General features: G+C 36.4%; 1 protein-coding gene across 9 annotated transcripts in view; it reads left to right on the forward strand.

Annotated features, from left to right (window-relative positions):
* Nucleotides 1-17,678, forward strand: part of LOC137240449 (lipase 3-like) — a 103,477-nt gene that overhangs the window by 64,492 nt on the left and 21,307 nt on the right. For 8 of the 9 annotated variants that reach the window (XM_067766729.1, XM_067766728.1, XM_067766727.1 and 5 more), the window contains 4 exons: nt 14,106-14,337; nt 14,676-14,887; nt 14,972-15,121; nt 15,217-15,375. In XM_067766729.1, coding sequence (XP_067622830.1) covers nt 14,106-14,337; nt 14,676-14,887; nt 14,972-15,121; nt 15,217-15,375 — 753 coding nt within the window. The remainder of the gene's footprint in view (nt 1-14,105; nt 14,338-14,675; nt 14,888-14,971; nt 15,122-15,216; nt 15,376-17,678) is intronic. The other variant, XM_067766734.1, reaches the window with a different exon arrangement.

A 17,678-nucleotide genomic window follows, 5' to 3' on the forward strand; every position in this document is an offset into this window, starting at 1 on the left:
AGTTCTGGCAAAAGCTGGACAATCAAGCATAAAGTGATTTGGTGATTCCACCTCATCATCCTCCATACAGCTGCAGCAGAATGGAGTTTCCAGTATATTGAGACGTACCGCATGGATACCCATGGGACAGTGCCCTGTCAAAACCCCAATGACCATTGATAGGTGAGCCTTAGTGAACCCAATTATTTCAGCAGACCTCCTGCCATCCACTTTTGGCCAGAAAGATCTTGCTACCCTGCAAGACGTGGTATCCGCCCAACGTTTGCTGAGCTGATTCGAGGCCCAGCTATGGAGGAGCAATCCACAGGTGGCCAGCGGGATCCCGAAATCCCTACAGCCATCTTCATCCGGTTCAGTTGTACCGATGCGGATTAAGAGATCCGCTTGACAGTTACCCGGGATATCACTATGGCACGGGACCCAGATAATCTTAATTGTAAAATAATTCGATGCAATCGCAAGCGAGGTCAGGCACTCCCAGATCACCCCCGATCGCACTGTAGTTGAGCTCAAGGCCTTGATAGCCGCTTGGCTATCAGAGTAGATGTTAAATTCCCTAACCGTGGTAGCACTGGATAGCATTCCATCCACCGCATCCTTAATCGCAGCAATTTCCGCTTGGAATACACTGCAGTGATCAGCCAACTTAAACTTGCGGGTTAAATTTAGCTCTTGACAAAGAGCTCCACAAGAAGCTCGTTGACAACCACAACACAGAGGAGAGGAGATAGGACACCCCCCTGTGGCGTGCCCCTGCACACCTTCCTCTTAATTATGGCCCCTCCCCACTCCGCTGCGACAATTCTGCCGCATAGAAATTTGCTAATAAATTCAACCAGAGCCGCCTCGACTTCTAAACCCACCAGAGCTCTTTCTATTGCCCCCGGTAAGACATTGTTAAAAGCTCCCTCGATGTCTAGAAAGGCTCCCAGAGCATACTCTTTGTGTTCTAGGGACCCCTCTATTTGCTTTACAATCGAATGGAGAGCCGCTTCCGTCGATCTGCCCTTGCAGTACGCATGCTGTGAAGCCGGCAGTAACCCCCGAGGTATCCTTTCCCGTAGGTACAGGTAAATCAACCGCTCAAACGTCTTAAGAAGAAACGACGAGAGACTGATTGGCCTGAAATCCTTAGGTGATACATGAGAGCTTCTGCCGGCCTTCGGAATGAAAATAACCCTAACCGTGTACCAAGACTTTGGGATATAATTAGTCTTGTCCATTCTAAAAAAGTCCCCCCTCAAGGCCGCTATCCGGAGCCGATTGTGTAGTCGCCCTTTAACGGTCTCGTGGTAATCTATGCTACGCAGGGAGGCCACGCGAGGGTTGACGCATTACCTTATGAATAATGTGTTCAGAGCCAGACCGGACGCGAAGCGGGAAAATCTTCAACCGCACCTACACCACCAACTTAACGGCGACGGAGCCGGAACGTACCTTGAGGCCCGCCACGGTTTTAACGGGACGTGGGCAGGTGCAGCATTAGCCTACCAGCCATTTCGGTAGGGTTTCACCCCGACCTACTAAAGTGGCAGAATACCGCACCTACCAGCCCAAAGTCATCAAGTCCAAATTTAATGTCAAATCAAAGCCCTAAAACAGTCCAGTTCGTCACCGTTGTGTACCGATCTTGACTCTTAAAGAGTCCTCCCTCCCCTGAGCTCGGCACAATGACTCAGGAGGTGCGGGTTTTATCGAGTTGTTCTCTCTAGATCCGCCATTATCAGTGGAAGCAGGGGCACCTCGTGCAGGACGTGAAAACTAATCACGCGTGACATTCGTCACTATGGCCGGTCTAAGACTGAAATCAGTCCCTGATCCAGAGCCTGAAACCACTTATGATATCCAAGCCAAGTATCTTAGCCCCCTACGGTCCGGTAACAAGCACCATTAAGGTACTAGCCCGACTATCTCGGGAACGATTTAGTATGACACCATGAAACCTTCTGCTCGCTACACAACCCTTGAATCAATTTGGTATTTTAGTCGCCTCTTACGACAGGTACTGCTTCGGTACTCGCCGTCGCCAACGCGTAGAGATCCGTAAGTCGTTCGAAAAACTTTTCTCTCGAGCACTCCCAGAGCTGCCTCATCTAATTTTGTCATGATCCATGCTTCTATACAATATAGCAGGACGGATACGATAAATCACTTGCTCATGCATGATCTTCGTTTGCTGAGAGAGGACTTTACTTTCCAACTGCCTACTTGGTCCAAAGTAGCATTTGTTGGCAGGTGTGATTCTTCGATGAATTTCAGAGCTGGTGTTCTTGCTTATGTCAATGCTGGCTCTCAAACAAACAAAGTATTTTACTATTTCGAATCTATGGCTGCGAAGAGTGGCGTGGTAACTCTTTGCTTGATGACAGCAGGTACTTCGCATCTTTTTCCAGTTTCGCTTTCAGTCTATGTGATGCCCGCACGGGCCAGCCGGTTCAACCTCACCAAACCAATGAAAACAAAAATACTACAATTGTCAGTCACCGAGCGCCAGAGTATGGGTGTTAGTGTTAAAAATTCAAAGCTGAGTGAAATATAGAAAATAAACTCTCAGCTGAGTATTTGAGGAACTTTTACACGAACTTAGATACCCTGACTTGTTTTTTTATGCTTTAATACAAATTCGAACGTGAGTGTAGGTGGAGGTGCTGGTCTGTGTAGTAAGAAAAACCCCAAATATGTATTACGAATGCTACAAAAACCAATACGTAAGCAAACATAAAAAAACTTAAAAAAAAAATATTCAAGACGCTATTAATTGCCAACTAAGCCGTTAAAATGCATAACACATTGTCCGACTGGCGCTCGAAACAGACGGTTAATGGTCGCTAAGTGGCTAATGCTTGACGCTCAGTTATAAGGGGCTTATACTCGATTATTGGTGCATGGCTTGGTTGACAATATGTGACGTATGTAAGCTCCATTAATAAAGTACAACATTCATACGTATATATTTATATATATGTATATCTATATCATGTTTTTACTAGCGGTTAGCGGATTTAAATTTTAGCACATTTTTGGTTAAATTTATAAAACGCTTAAGAAACACTAATTGACCTTAGCAAAGAAAATATTCAAAATATGACTAATATAATGCTACTTTGAACGTAGTAGGCACATAAAGTCATCTCTCAGCAAACGAGAATCCAGCTCTGTAAGTCACAATCGCACCTGTTCTGCTATATGGTGCAGAAGCATGGACGCTGACAACATCTCATGCCGCGGCTCAGAAATGGCTACGACGGCCCAATCATGTTATCCGGATGAAATATGATGTTGAGAAAAAGAAGATATTCTTATCAGAGCCCGTTTGTGGAAGCAGAGGAAGAGGGCTACTCCACTTCGCTGGAAGGACCAGTTGGAAAAAGATTTAACCGTAAAGCTCTTTTTGAGGGATATAACTCAAAAAGTAGTGAGCTTAGAAGCCTGAGAGATCTTGACTTTTAATAATTATTTAGAATGAACGAAATTAAATTTAAATAGAAGGTTTTTAAAAGAAACTGAAACTAAATAGGTAGGAACATTCTTAAACCAGTTTTTTATGGCTGGGAAGAAACAAATTCAAGAGCGTAGGTAATAAATCAGAACAAAAGGTAGAATAGGCCCGAATTTATGTCTACACCGCCAACTTGTTTCATAAGTATCTCTAAAGCTGAATTCGTGACATCGGAAAATGTAAAGCTCTAAACCAATCAAACTCCCTTACATTGTATCTCCCCATATGGAAAAAAATTGTAATCGTCTGCCGTGTTCGCTAAAATTTCATATTTACCCTGTTTTACCTAGGAAGTAAGACACTTACAAATTTCATTGTTGTGTCACTGTTGTTTCTATGTTTTGTGCCAAAAGGTAATATGTATCTCCATTTCCATCTCAATTTAATATCTCCAATTTAAAAAATTCAAAAAAATAAATTCAAGGTAAGGGATTTACCTGCGAAGAGATTAAGGCATTTACGCCGTGCACCTTTTCAACTCCCAAATTGGTAGGACAGCACCTTAATGTTTTATGCCGACTCCGAGCTGCGTCTGAAAGACAATTGAGTTTTCACTTAGGAGTTTTTCATGGCAGAAATACAAGCGGAGTGTTTGCCAATTGCAGAGGGGCGATCCCGGCTAGAAAAACGTGTTTCTAATTGAAAAAACTTCTTTCTGAATTTTTGTTTTGTTTTGCATGGGACTTGAACCCAGGATCTTCGGTGTGGTAGACGGAGCACGCTATCACCACGTCACGGTCGTCCAATTTATACCTCCATTTTTGACGAAAGCTGTGGAAAATGGGTTTTGTTAATATATGTGTATATTGAAAAGACTATATATGAAATATCACTGAAGGAAAAACCTTTAGTTCAGGCGCTTCTATAACATTCCAAAGCATTACTAGTTCGCATCTATTTCTTTAACATGCTTTGCTCCATTAACTTTTCACTAGTTCCGAACTACATAAATCCTCTTTTAAACTAGTTCTTCATTGGCATTTAGAACTAGTTCCTCACTGGCATTTTTTCGATATTTCCCAACTAGTGTAAAAATTTACAGCCTAGATCTAGTTCTTTTCTTGGTACTATTTCGTTAGCTCCGAACCGGACCGAAAATATAAATGTTGCTTCTAGTGCGATTTTAAACCCGTCTTCAATAGTTCCGAGCTGGTGGAAAAGTGCGGGGGAAAAGGCATAACAATAATCGAAGCCCTTTAAAGCTGGCCGAAGTTTGTTTGCTGGTGCCCTATGTCTCTAATATACATATCTTTAACTTAATGTGAAAATGTGCTAAGTCAACTTTTACGAATTTTACAGGAGACGAAAAAAACTGAATAATTTTTGAAATACCCTTCTTTTTTCAAAACTGTGAATGGGGAAACCTTAATCGCAATGCTTTTGAGTGTAGAAGCTTTGAAAAACAATTTCCACACTCAAAACAAATTTTTTCTCCTGACTTAGAACTTTTTACTCAATATGTTTTCCCATCACTCCTCCCCTTTAATGATTGAAATATAACACTAAAACTATATATTTCACAAAAAATACTATTTATTTGTCAAACTATTATTTATTTTTAAATTCAACCAAATTCTGTGTTGTCTTACTCAAAAAAAAAAAAAAAAACTGCCACATACTTTATCTACAAACTAAATGCTAAATCTCTTAATCGTTGTCAAGAGAGTAAACACTTGGGTGTAATTTTTGACTCCAAACTCTCTTTTTCTAGTCAAATTGACTTCACTGTTTCAAAATTTGTTGCAATGGTTGGATTCAGTAGACGTAACATCAGTGACTTTAAGGACCCTATGACGTTGAAGGCACTTTATATATCATTGGTCAGAAGTGGTCTTGAATATTGCTTAATAATATGGAATTCTTTCTATGAATCTAACTCCTATAAAATTGAGGGAGTTCAAAAATTTTTTACAAATATTGCTTTACGTATGCTTCACTGGCCAGACGGCCTCCATCACATACCAGCAGGCGCAAATTGCTTGAATTTCAGGCTTTGCATGACAGAAGAACAGGCCGACAGCATCTCAGACCCAGGAACCGGACTATATATGTGTAGGGTTATTTACTTTGTAAAATATACTTTAATTTTGTAAATTATTTTTATGTTATATTACTTTTAATCTTATTTCAAAATGAAAATTTTCTAGTCAGTTATTTTTAAAATTTTTAAAAGTGAAAATAAATTTATTTAGATATATAGTTTAACACTATATATTTATGGCGATCCTACAATCGAACCAAAGGAATTATATAAAAACTATTTTTCGTGTTATTTCTTAACGAATTTTCCTTAAAACTCATCCATCCGTGACGACAACATACGAGAAATTCATTCAACAAAATGAAGGTCGCGATGGTGTGCGCCTGAATTGGAATGTGTGGCCATCGAGTTGAATCGATGCGGAGCGCTTGGTTGTGCCGCTAACATGTCTTTACCAATCAATTAAGGAACACCAGGATCTACCGCCTATGCGATATTCGATGATGTAACACGTCAGTATAGAAGAAACTGGGACATTTCTGGACTAAGAGAACAATGTAAAGAATTTGATGTCGAAGAAAATTATCAGATATATGTACATATATGACTCGCTTGCGTTCAAATCAATTAACCAACTTTTTGGAATACTTATTTATTTCACGTGTGCTTATTGTGCTCTATTGCTCACAACTACTGAAATTGCTAAAGAAGATCTTATCCTTTACTTCGTATTAATTATATTAGCTGTTACTAATTTATCTCCTAATGTATGGACAATGACGCTATCATGTTCTATTTGGATTTTACATTCAATCTCAATACCAATTAATGATTTGAACTCCAGCATCTACCTGCCCTCAACATTTGGTGAGCTATTTTGTTCAAAATTTAACTGTTTTTGAAAAATAGTATATATTTTTTTTTTTTTTAATAAAGTTCGTTGTATAAATCTTTCGTTGAATATAAACAAAATATTCAATATATATTTTAATACAAATTATTGATAAAATTATTAAATATATACAAAAATGTAATTAATTTTTCTAAATTATAGTTTCGTTCAGTACATTTTAATTATGTACACTCCTTCTCCAGTTTATTTTCAAAAATATTTTTACACAATCATTATCATTTTACAACAACGACGTACAAACTCCACAATACAAATAGATTCATATTTAAATAATAATCTCATTTTCAATTCGAAAATAACACAAAACACTACAAAACAAAGCAATGACTTTGATTTTTAAAATAAAATCAAATGAATTTTTACAATTTTAAAAAATCTCTAAAGATTTCTTAAAATAAATTTTATCGACATATTTTGCAAATATCAATTATTTCATATTGAAATTAAAATCATATAAAAACTCAATATTAAACTAATTAACATGACACGAATCATTGACAATTTCTTATCACCCTCAAACGAATTAAGGAATCAACTTGCCATTCCTTATCAACAACTTGGACATACATTATGCAGAGTACAATTATATATTGAACATATATTCTGCATAATACAAGTTTTTAATTTTTTAATGATTGTGCACACAAAGTTGCGATCTACTATCATTCAACCTCATTCTAATTTCTTCCAAAAAATTATTATAATTGACAATATTTTACAAACAGCTATTAAATAATCTTTAGCCTCAACAACATAGCAATAACACAACCAAATATTAATATAGATAAAATATTAATACAAGTAAACAATAACAACAACTACATCAAATCATCAAAAAATTGAGTACTTACATCAATACCAACGTAAACTTAATACAATTACATAAACACTTTCTCAAAATTCTGTCAATTAAAAAACAAAGAATTACAATATATCTACAACACAAAATTCAAACGTTTTTCAAACTACAATAAAAATTCTTTCAGTAATCAATATACACTGTAAATTAACATTAAAAAAAAAAATAAAATTTTCGTTTCACTGGAGGGGGAGTATATGTAGGGTTATCTACTTTGTAAAATATACTTTAATTTTGTAAATTATTTTTATGTTATATTACTTTAAATCTTATTTCAAAATGAAAATTTTCTAGTTAGTTATTTTTAAAATTTTTAAAAGTGAAAATAAATTTGTTTAAATATATAGTTTAACACTATAATATATTCGAAGTATTTTGATGCGATGAATCGAAATCTGGCCTCAAAATTGCTCTATCAGCTCTGGTTTTCAAGATATCCTAACCTTAAAGTGCAAAAAACACAGTTTTTGCCCATATTTGAGGTTATGTAGCTTTGCAAATGTTTTCTTTTACCAAAATTACAGGATGGCATCTTTGAATACAAGTCTTATTCTTTCAAATGGCGTTGAGTTCGCTCAAATATAATTTTTTTTGCTGAGATATCATATTTTGAAATTTTGTGGTGTGGTAGAAGTTTTTCTAGGGGTTAGGGGATCCGGAAGTTGATGGGTTAACAGTTAAGTTGGTTAGCCCACTGAGGTGTGAGATATCTAGATAAATAAGACTTGTTTTAGGAAAAAAATATGCGAGTAAACGCTGCCCCCACGGTTAAGTGGGTTAGCCTGCTTGCCGTATGATAGGGGTGGTTTCTAAGGGTTAGGGCTGTGTGAGACTTGGTACCCGAGGGTTATATAGTGTAGGGGTGTGGTGAGTTAGCAAAATTATGGTGTGAGATAAAATTTTAAGAAAAATAAGACTCGATTCGAGAAAATTAGTAATCGACTATATCATGTCTATGTTATCTCAATCGATTTTCAGGTGTAGGGAAATTTAGAAACATGAAAATTTCAAAATGCGATATCTCAGCGAAAGAAAATGATATTCGAACAAGCTCAACGCCATTTGAAAGAATAAGACTTGTATTCGAAGACGTCGTCCTTTAATTTTGGTGTGAAAGGAAACATCTGCAAAGCTACACAACCTCAAATATGGGCAAAAACGGTGTTTTTGCACTTTTAGGTTAGGATATCTCAAAAACTAGAGCTGATAGAGCAAGGCCAGATATGGATTCAGCGCATCAGATACCTTCGGAAATATACAGTCTGGTTTCTGGGTCTGAACAATGGTTGAATTTTGTCGGCCTGTGTTATTTATCGAAATAACTCATAAAACGAATTATGCTATGAATGAACCTATAACTAGGACTATACACCTAGCAAATATATTCAGTAGTGTTATTAATTTTAATAACAGCTTATATAAGTTTAAGCTTCAATTGTTTTCTATTTTTAAGTAGTCTGTAAGAAAGCATGCAGTTATCGACATGTAAAAATTGAAGTAGATAAAAGTCAGCGCAAAGCATTTATCAAACACCAAAGGCATGTCTCAATTGGGTGAATCCAATTTCAAGGGGTTGTGTTCGCAACGCTCTCAAAGGGTTGCCAGCGCAATCTATAGCTTCACCAACCCAATTGTCAACCTCACCTACCTGTGGCGAATCATGTTTCATTGACAGCCGAGGCTCTGGAGACCCCAAGTTCCTCATGGATCCAGGTGGTGGGGAGGGCGGGATGGCCTAGAAGGTTTAATGTGGTCATATAAATCGTTCCCGAGATGGTCGGGCTAGTACCTTAATAGTGCTTTGTTACCGGAACGTAGCAGATCATATCCGGCAAAAGACCATCAACATCGACCGAAAGCCTTCGGGGATTGTCTTTATCGTTAATACAACAACAACAACAAAGCATGTACTTTTAGACTGAATGAATTAAATAAGTAAATAACAGGCGCGCGCAAAGAAATGACTGGTAATTCAGATTGATATTATTGACTGGTTGACTTAGCACATTTTGTTTGAACAGCTGACGACTTAGCACATTTACACATCATTGCCCACAGCACGTAAAAATTAAAATATTTTTTTTTTTGTGATCGTTGTATTTTGAATTCAGTTTTAAAACTGCATAAAAAACAATTTTTCAAAAAAGTGACTTAGCACAATTTCACATTAAGCTAACGATATGTATATGTTAAATATGAAATATAAGAATCCAAATTGTTGATTTTATAACTGGAGAAATTCTAGCTACTAACGAGCTAGTTCCGATCCAGAAACTTTTACCACTAGATACTGAATTCCCTTCAGGGATACTATATAGCCATTAAGTGAATGTACTCAACACTCCAACAACACACGCTGCAGTACCTTCCTACCCTCACAACGTTATTTTCAAGTAAGGATATGATTGTTGTTAGGCGCCATATAATAGGTAAATTATGTAGTTCTAGGAAACACAGCCTCTTACGTTAGAGAATTAATAAGCAGGCACGTTAGATAACTAGTGTAATCTCGTATCGGTAAAATTGTTGAAAACTACACTAGTAATCGAGTCGACATTGATTAGAGAACTATTGTAAATTCAATTCACATTAGAATTCCATTAGAGAAGTACATTAGAATTCGATTAGAGAAGTATATTTTTTTCGATTTGATAATTAGGTCCCATTTAGTTTATGAATTCAATGTTTCTCCAGTTTTTCGAGAGTCGTACTCTAACATAAGAGGTTCGAGAGCAGGGTTGTTAGTCTTTATGTAACTTCAGTAGGGTATACATTGCTGTCAAACGCAAGTAATTTAAGATAAACCAACAAAAAACTATCCTCAGCTTTCAATATTATAACATGTTTTTTGTTGTAAGCAATTATGATGTTAACACTAATAAAGGTAAAGGTGGTATGTACATTTTGGTCGACAAGCGCTAGCATTCAGAAGATTAGATAGTAAACATGCCTACGAAATTCAATAAACATTTGCCAACACAGATGTGTATGCATTACACACACATACATATACTTACATATTACGCTCCGCGAGAAAAGACTACTAATCGAATGCTGTTGATTTTACACAACGAGAAGGTATATATTTTGGCTTTCGTTTTATCGCCCGGCACAGTTACTGTCGACTTTGACGGCTCATTACTCAAAAAGTAATAAAGATATCGGTTTTTACCAATTTCGAGAACGAACCTTTGTAATAAATCGTAAAAAACATTTGATTTCTTTCGAAAAATGGTATTTTCTCGCGGAGCGTCAGATATGGGCAGTTACAAATGAAAAGTTGTCAACAATATTTGTTTTGGAGTAGCCCTTAAAATGCCTATACAAAACATTTTTAGATCGTATATTATTTAAACGAAAGATCTAGAAAAATGGGGCTTAAACCTTTGGAAGCGTAAAGTAGTTCAGCAGCTAAGTTCAACAAAAATGATGCTAATTTTTAATTGCAAAGTTAGAAATAATCGTAATATTAAGTTCAGAACCTGAATAAAACATTATTACATGGCTAATTCGTTGGGTGGTAAGGAACGGCAGCAATGCCTGCTTGCATCTCAAGCTAGCTCGTCGTCTTGAACAGGGTATTTCACAATCGTCCTCACCCACAAATACATGAACAAGAAAGGGTTCATACCTGCCTGTGAGTTTAAAATAAAAAGAAATAAACGTAAGGGGAAGAGGATAAACGGGGAAAGAAAAGATGATGCCTGTTCTGTCAGGTCAAGTCCTCCCACCCTCTTCAACGCAACTTGCACGAAACTATGGTGCAAGTTGCTATGGTGACTCCTGTTGTTGTTGTAGCGTAGGTTTTTGGAACGGCTTAATATGAGCACTTTGAATCTTCTAGGCCACGCCGCCCCACCCCACCATTTCAATGAGGAAATTGGGGTCGCCAGAGTCTCGCATGCTAAATATATGTATTATACATTCATATTTTTAGTGGAACTCGCCTCACGTAGGTTAAGTTGACAACCCCTGAGCGTCCCCAAACTTGACATAAGTCTGCCAATAAGCCCAACTCCCTAATATCCCACATTCACCTAACCTTGTCGTGCGCAGGCCTCTTCAAGGGGTTGTTTGGTGCAATACAAAGCTATATAGCTTCACGGTTTCTCTAACCGAATTGTCAACCTCACCTACCCGAGGTCAATCGTGTTACATATTTGAATGTATCATACGTATATTTTGCAGGCGAGGCTCTGGTAACCCCAAGTTCCTCATGGAATTCTATCGTACTCTAGATGGTCAGGCTAGCGCTTGTTACCGGAACGAACAGGATCTTTTTACTCCGTAAAACTTTCAGAAAAAAATTGTATTGCTAAAATTAATATGTTTTTAGCAATGTACTTGTAATACATAAACAATTAATTCGCTTTAAATGTTATAATATTCTTTCCATAGAAATCTTATTTCAGAGCAGTATATATTTTTGTTATTAAATAAAAAAAATTTTAAAAACGTTCTAGGTTTGTAAGTTAATGAAAACGAAATTTTTGAATTGCTTCCAAGGCAGGAGAAAAGTAATTTACATTGTAACACTCAGCTTTTGTGATTCCATTATAATTGCGTATTAAGTAATTAGTATAGATAATATAATTCCCCATATATGGTTTTGTGATTTTTTCTATATTTACGGGGAGCGCCATACAAAAGCTGTGTTTTTTTATATGTATATACATATTTACTCAGACTTTATATGGACAGCTAAGTAAATAACTTTATCTTCACTTATGAAATTGCTGCGCATAAAATTGGTACTAAAAAGTGTGTGTCTCCACTATTCTCCACTTTAAATTTTGGTATACGTTATACACTATGACCGAAAAGGTGTGTGTCTCCACTATTTATCCATGCACTACTACTATGTGTATTTGTCGATGAGCGTTTTTTTTTTTGGTCGCAAATGTAGATGTCTATGCATGTAAATAAAAACACGGCTAATATTACAATAAACGTACACTTAATGTATATATATATATATATATTGCAGGTACTAATATTAAAATATATTTACATATGTTTTGTCATGTTTTCCATCTATTATTGCTTCTTCGCTGCCATCTGATGTGCCGTTTTCATGGTAACATAAAGTGTGTCAGGGAATCGCTAATGCAAAAACGTAACAACTGACCGTTTGCCACACACCTCTACTACTCCTCTACTCATCTGATTGGTACGAAAAAACTCTAGAAGATGCTGCCTCTTGCGATTTCGCAAATAACCGTATCTATTAGGCACCTTAGTCTTGAGCAACGATGAAAAATCTCGACAAAACTGACATTACAGTCTTTTTTTTTTAATATACATACTTACATATACAGGTACATATAAATGTACACTGAGCATTGGAACAACACAATATCTTTTGCAGACAGATAAACATGTTTCTGAATTACGAATTCATCACCAACTAATTTTTTGACGTCCGCGATTTGTAATAATTCTCTAAATTTAATAACAATAATGTTTTTATAAAAAATGAAGAGGCAATAGGCAGTTATAATAATTCTTAACAACAGCAATTTTACAAAAAAATAACCAAGGCAGTTCGCTCCACCTACCACTTTTTCACATTATTCCAGTGATTAGTTCCTACGTGTTGATGCAACATGTTGCTAACGATCAACGCAGCATTTTCAATATTGGGGTACTTGGTCTTACTTCCATTGAAGTACATTCAGCCTCCACAAGGTGCACCACCTGCATTTTGAATTCTGGGCAGATAACTTTGGTATTGGGATGTATAAGACCACGAAATCAGTGGACAGGGGCATGTCACAGGACGGGGTATTATCTGCTGTGGATGCTGTTTATCAATGGAATGCTCAGCGAGAGCCTTAACAGTTTCAGTTGTCAGAAATAGAAGTAGAGAAGAAGTGTTGCAATAATTAGTTCTTTGATGGATCGGGCGATTCGGGATTCATACGCCTGTCCATTTAATACCGCCAACATGGGGAAGACTGATACGGTATTGTTAACTTAGAGGTTTAGGCCCCTATAGTAGTAAGAATCATTCTAAACATTAAGTTTTCGTGGAAGCTCAACGTGGAGTTTATCGTGGAGGAGAGAGCGAAAAAGGCCTCAACCGCCCTCTGCCTCTCTCTCACTTGGTATATACGGCAATTGTAAAGCCTATCCTTAGCTATGGAGTCTTTGTTTGGTGGATAGACACACACACAAAACCCAGCTCAAATAATTAAAGGGGATAAGAATGCCAGCATTTCTAAGCAAAACGGGGTTCTTCAAAACCACATTGTCATCCAATACTGGATGAACAGACTACTTTAATCCGTACCCGCACTTCCTTGGGACCCTTAGAGTCACCAAAGTCGAGCTGGATGCAAGGGCATTGAAGTTCCAGAGGAGGAGATGGCCCCAAGGAAATGGAAGAAATAGGGTCTGTGGTATACTGTGTTGGTTCGAAAATAATCAGATTCTTTAAGCTGCCAGATCACTGGCAGAAATTAGTAGCCGTAATCAAAGCGTTATAATAGCTGGATGAAAATAGCATAAACTGCACCCACTTCAACTTTTATATTGACACCCGCAGTAATTAAGATATTGATCTTGCATGACACAACATCGGACCAGATGCATGGAACTGTGGTCTATCATGCTTATGTATTTACATGGGCCGTCTTGCATAACATCAAGTTATCATTGTGATTTCAACAATTTTTAGGATTAACTCTGAGCTAAAATTTCTGCAAGAGTGTCTTTGCGAATTACCCTGACAAAAATAACAAACCTTACAAATTCTACGTAAATCGTGACACATGAGCAATTCATTCTCGTACAATATTTTTCCATCTTATGCCTCAACCGCCAACTCATCGCTTTCTCTATTTCTTTTCAGCCGAAATTAATACGAAAGTACGGTTATCCATCAGAGACGCACACCGTTGTAACAAAAGATGGCTACATTCTTGAAATGCATCGCATACCCAAACGTGGCGCACAGCCTGTGCTGTTAATGCATGGCATATTGGACACGTCGGCCACATGGGTACTGATGGGCCCCAAGTCGGGTTTGGGTGAGTTGTCGTCGCACGAATTTACTTCTTTGCATAAATTGTCCTGCTTTGTTTGTAAGTCTTAATTTTTTTCATTCGCATTGCATTGTACATTTTATACGACTTTGTATGAATGAATTTGTATTTCCATGTGTATTCATTTGCATATACATATGTATTAATCTACAATTTCCTTTTTTGCGCGCCCTTATCAACATTCGCCCTATGGGGATTTTTTAATTAACTTTCTGTGTTTTTGATGCGCTCGCGTGTAACTTGGGCATATGTATGTAAATGTATGTCTGTACGTATGTGTTTTAACTAACCAGCATTCCCTTTTTTATAATTCTTTATTTCGTGTCTCTTTCATCCTTCTTTTTCTCTTTGCGAACTTTGCCGCCCCTTGTCAATAGGTTACATGCTCTCCGACCTGGGCTATGACGTTTGGATGGGCAATGCACGTGGTAATCGCTATTCAAAAAATCACACAAGTCTTAATAGCGATTACCAGGAATTCTGGGATTTCACCTTTCACGAAATGGGCAAATACGATTTGCCTGCCAACATTGATTACATTCTCAGTAAAACTGGCTACGAGCAATTGCACTATGTGGGACACTCGCAGGTGATTTTACTTCGTACTTTGATTTCAATTTTTTATGTTGTGTGTGCTAATTTTGATTGTTCAATCTCTTCCTTTTTACCATAGGGCACAGCGGTCTTCTGGGTGCTCTGTTCGGAACAGCCGTCATATACACAAAAAATTTTATCCATGCACGCTTTGGCGCCGATAGCTTTCATTTCGGATATGAAAAGTCCTTTGTTTCGTACTTTGGTGGTATTTTTGGATTTCCTAACGGTATGTAAATATGTTTGCATTGCTGGTTGACTTTATGCCGTTGGTCACTTGCATTTGTTTGCAATTCTTTGTTACGTTAATATGTCTGCTTTTAGGCGGCAACACGCATGCTACGCATTACCGAATTCATGCCCAATACGAAGTTATTTGTTGATCACACACAGGTGGTGTGTCATGACAATGCGATGACACAGGATGTCTGTTCAAACATTTTGTTCTTGGTTGCTGGTTACAATTCGGAGCAATTAAATAAGGTATGTACGCCGTCATTCATGATGAAAGTATGTAGGTGGGTAAATTGTCGAAGCTTCGAAAGTCTTACTTTTACTATATCAGTGTCTATTCCCCTCTACTATCGTTCATAATTCCGTAGAGAGAAGGTGTGAGCACTAGGCTCTTGCTAGTCAAACATTCTAGGTGAACCTTTTCCCCTATATGTAGTGTACATATTTTTTAACCTTTCCTGCGCCTTGTGCAAATTTAAATATATGATGTTATATTTACAAGAATATTGCAGGAGAGGAAAGGGAGAAATGAGGGAGACTATTATGATGACAATAATACAATGACAATACTTGGAAGAAAAAAATATACTCATACCTCAACAATCAGGATTTAGAAAAAAAAATTCCTGTGAAACAGCTTTGAATATGGTTTTAGCTGAATGGAAAGAAGAACTTAATAATAAAAAGGCGATAATAGCAGTTTTCATTGATCTTAAAAGAGCCTTCGAAACTATAGATAAAAAAATATTATTAGGAAAATTGGAAGGAATTGGTATTAGAGATGTTGAACTGGATTGGTTTAAAGATTTCTTAACAAATCGCAAACAAAGAACAGTAATTGGTTCGAAAATATCAGACGAAGTGGATGTTAAAATTGGCCTACCCCAAGGCTCTGTTCTTGCACCAATTTTATTCAACATTTATATTAATGATATAAATTCTGTTTCAATTTCAAGAAAAAACATTGCTAATTTTGAAACTATTTCAATAAATAATATTGAAATTGAAAAAGTAAATACGATTAAATATTTGGGTGTTCAGAGTGATTGCAAATTAAAATTTGATGCCCATGTTGACTATACAGTCAGTAAAATAGCAAAAAAATTATGGTTTATTCAAATAACTTGTAAAAACTTAAGTAATTGTTAGAAAGTAAAGGTTTATAGATCCATAGTTGAGCCTTACTTTATTTATTGCTCAACAATTATTATGAAAGATTCGCAAATTGATAAGTTGCAAAAAATGCAAAATAAAGCAATGCGCTTTATTTTAAGCAAACGTTATGATACTCCTATAAAAACATGCTTCTAAGTTTAAATTGGATGAGCGCTAAACAACAAATATTCTTTAACACAATGAAATTTATTTATAATATAAAGCACGAATTTTTCCAGAGCATCTCAGAACAGGTATTACATTTAATTACGAGGTCCATGATATAAATACAAAGCAGAGAAATAATTTTAAATTGCCAAATTGTAAAACAGAATCGGAACAAAATAGTCTTTTTTACAAAGGGTTGAAATACTTCAACGAACTATCTGAATATATAAAAAAATTTGACAGAAACTTATTTAAGAGCCGGTTGTAAGACTACACCAACTCTAGGCCGATTAAATGATATAGTCGTTGAGATTTAAATTCATTAGTGATACATGTGTCATAATACAAATTTTTTTTTTAATTTAAAAATTTAGATTAAGTACACATTGTTAATTAATACAATCATATTTTTAAGTTTTGAACTAGGCTCTTAGAGTCATAATAAATAAATAAATATATAAATATATATAATAATGATGCTGATGATGGATGATAGTGGTGAAGAGAACATGAAGTCGAAGTCGAAGACAATGACTAAAATCGATAGCAACTTGTTGCAACTCCCTTATTCCTCCGGGAAAAATGTGAAAAAATGGTGGAGTTTCCAAGTGATAGTTTGAAATGCTACTTACTTCATTAACACGGGTGTTAATAAGAAATAAAAAATTAAACTCACATGGACGAAGTTTACCTTGTGGCAAGTTAAACTTTTAAAAGTAAACTACTACCAAGAATTTAAAAAATATTGATGGTCATTCCTTTAACTCTAGATTTACAATGATGATAGTAACGGAAAAATGTTTTATCTTAATTATATTACATTATATATAGTTGTCATACTAACTACTGAAAGCGGAGCGTGGGATTATGGACCAAATCTGATAATTTCATGATCTAGAGCAGGGATGCACCTTAACGTTAAGCTAATCGTTTATCAAAAAATTTCCACCGTTTCCGTTGAAACACTTCGAAATATAATCGATAAAGAAATTATCAAGATAAATTGTATCTCGTTTTAAACGAAACGTGATACTTTATGTTTGAATTGTGCTGGCAATGCTATAGCCATGGTGAAGCCGTAAGGTGGCAACAACGAGCGCACATACACACACAAACTCTATGTAATTTGTTTGTGTAATTCGGTGGTGGTAATGTCAAAAATACTCTGAGAAATGTTCGTACTGTCAAAATTCATGAGAAAAGTTGCAATCAGCTTGGCTAATGCTTTC

The sequence above is a fragment of the Eurosta solidaginis genome, chromosome 2 (genome assembly GCF_040869045.1).
Source record: "Eurosta solidaginis isolate ZX-2024a chromosome 2, ASM4086904v1, whole genome shotgun sequence".
Classification (NCBI taxonomy): domain Eukaryota; kingdom Metazoa; phylum Arthropoda; class Insecta; order Diptera; family Tephritidae; genus Eurosta; species Eurosta solidaginis.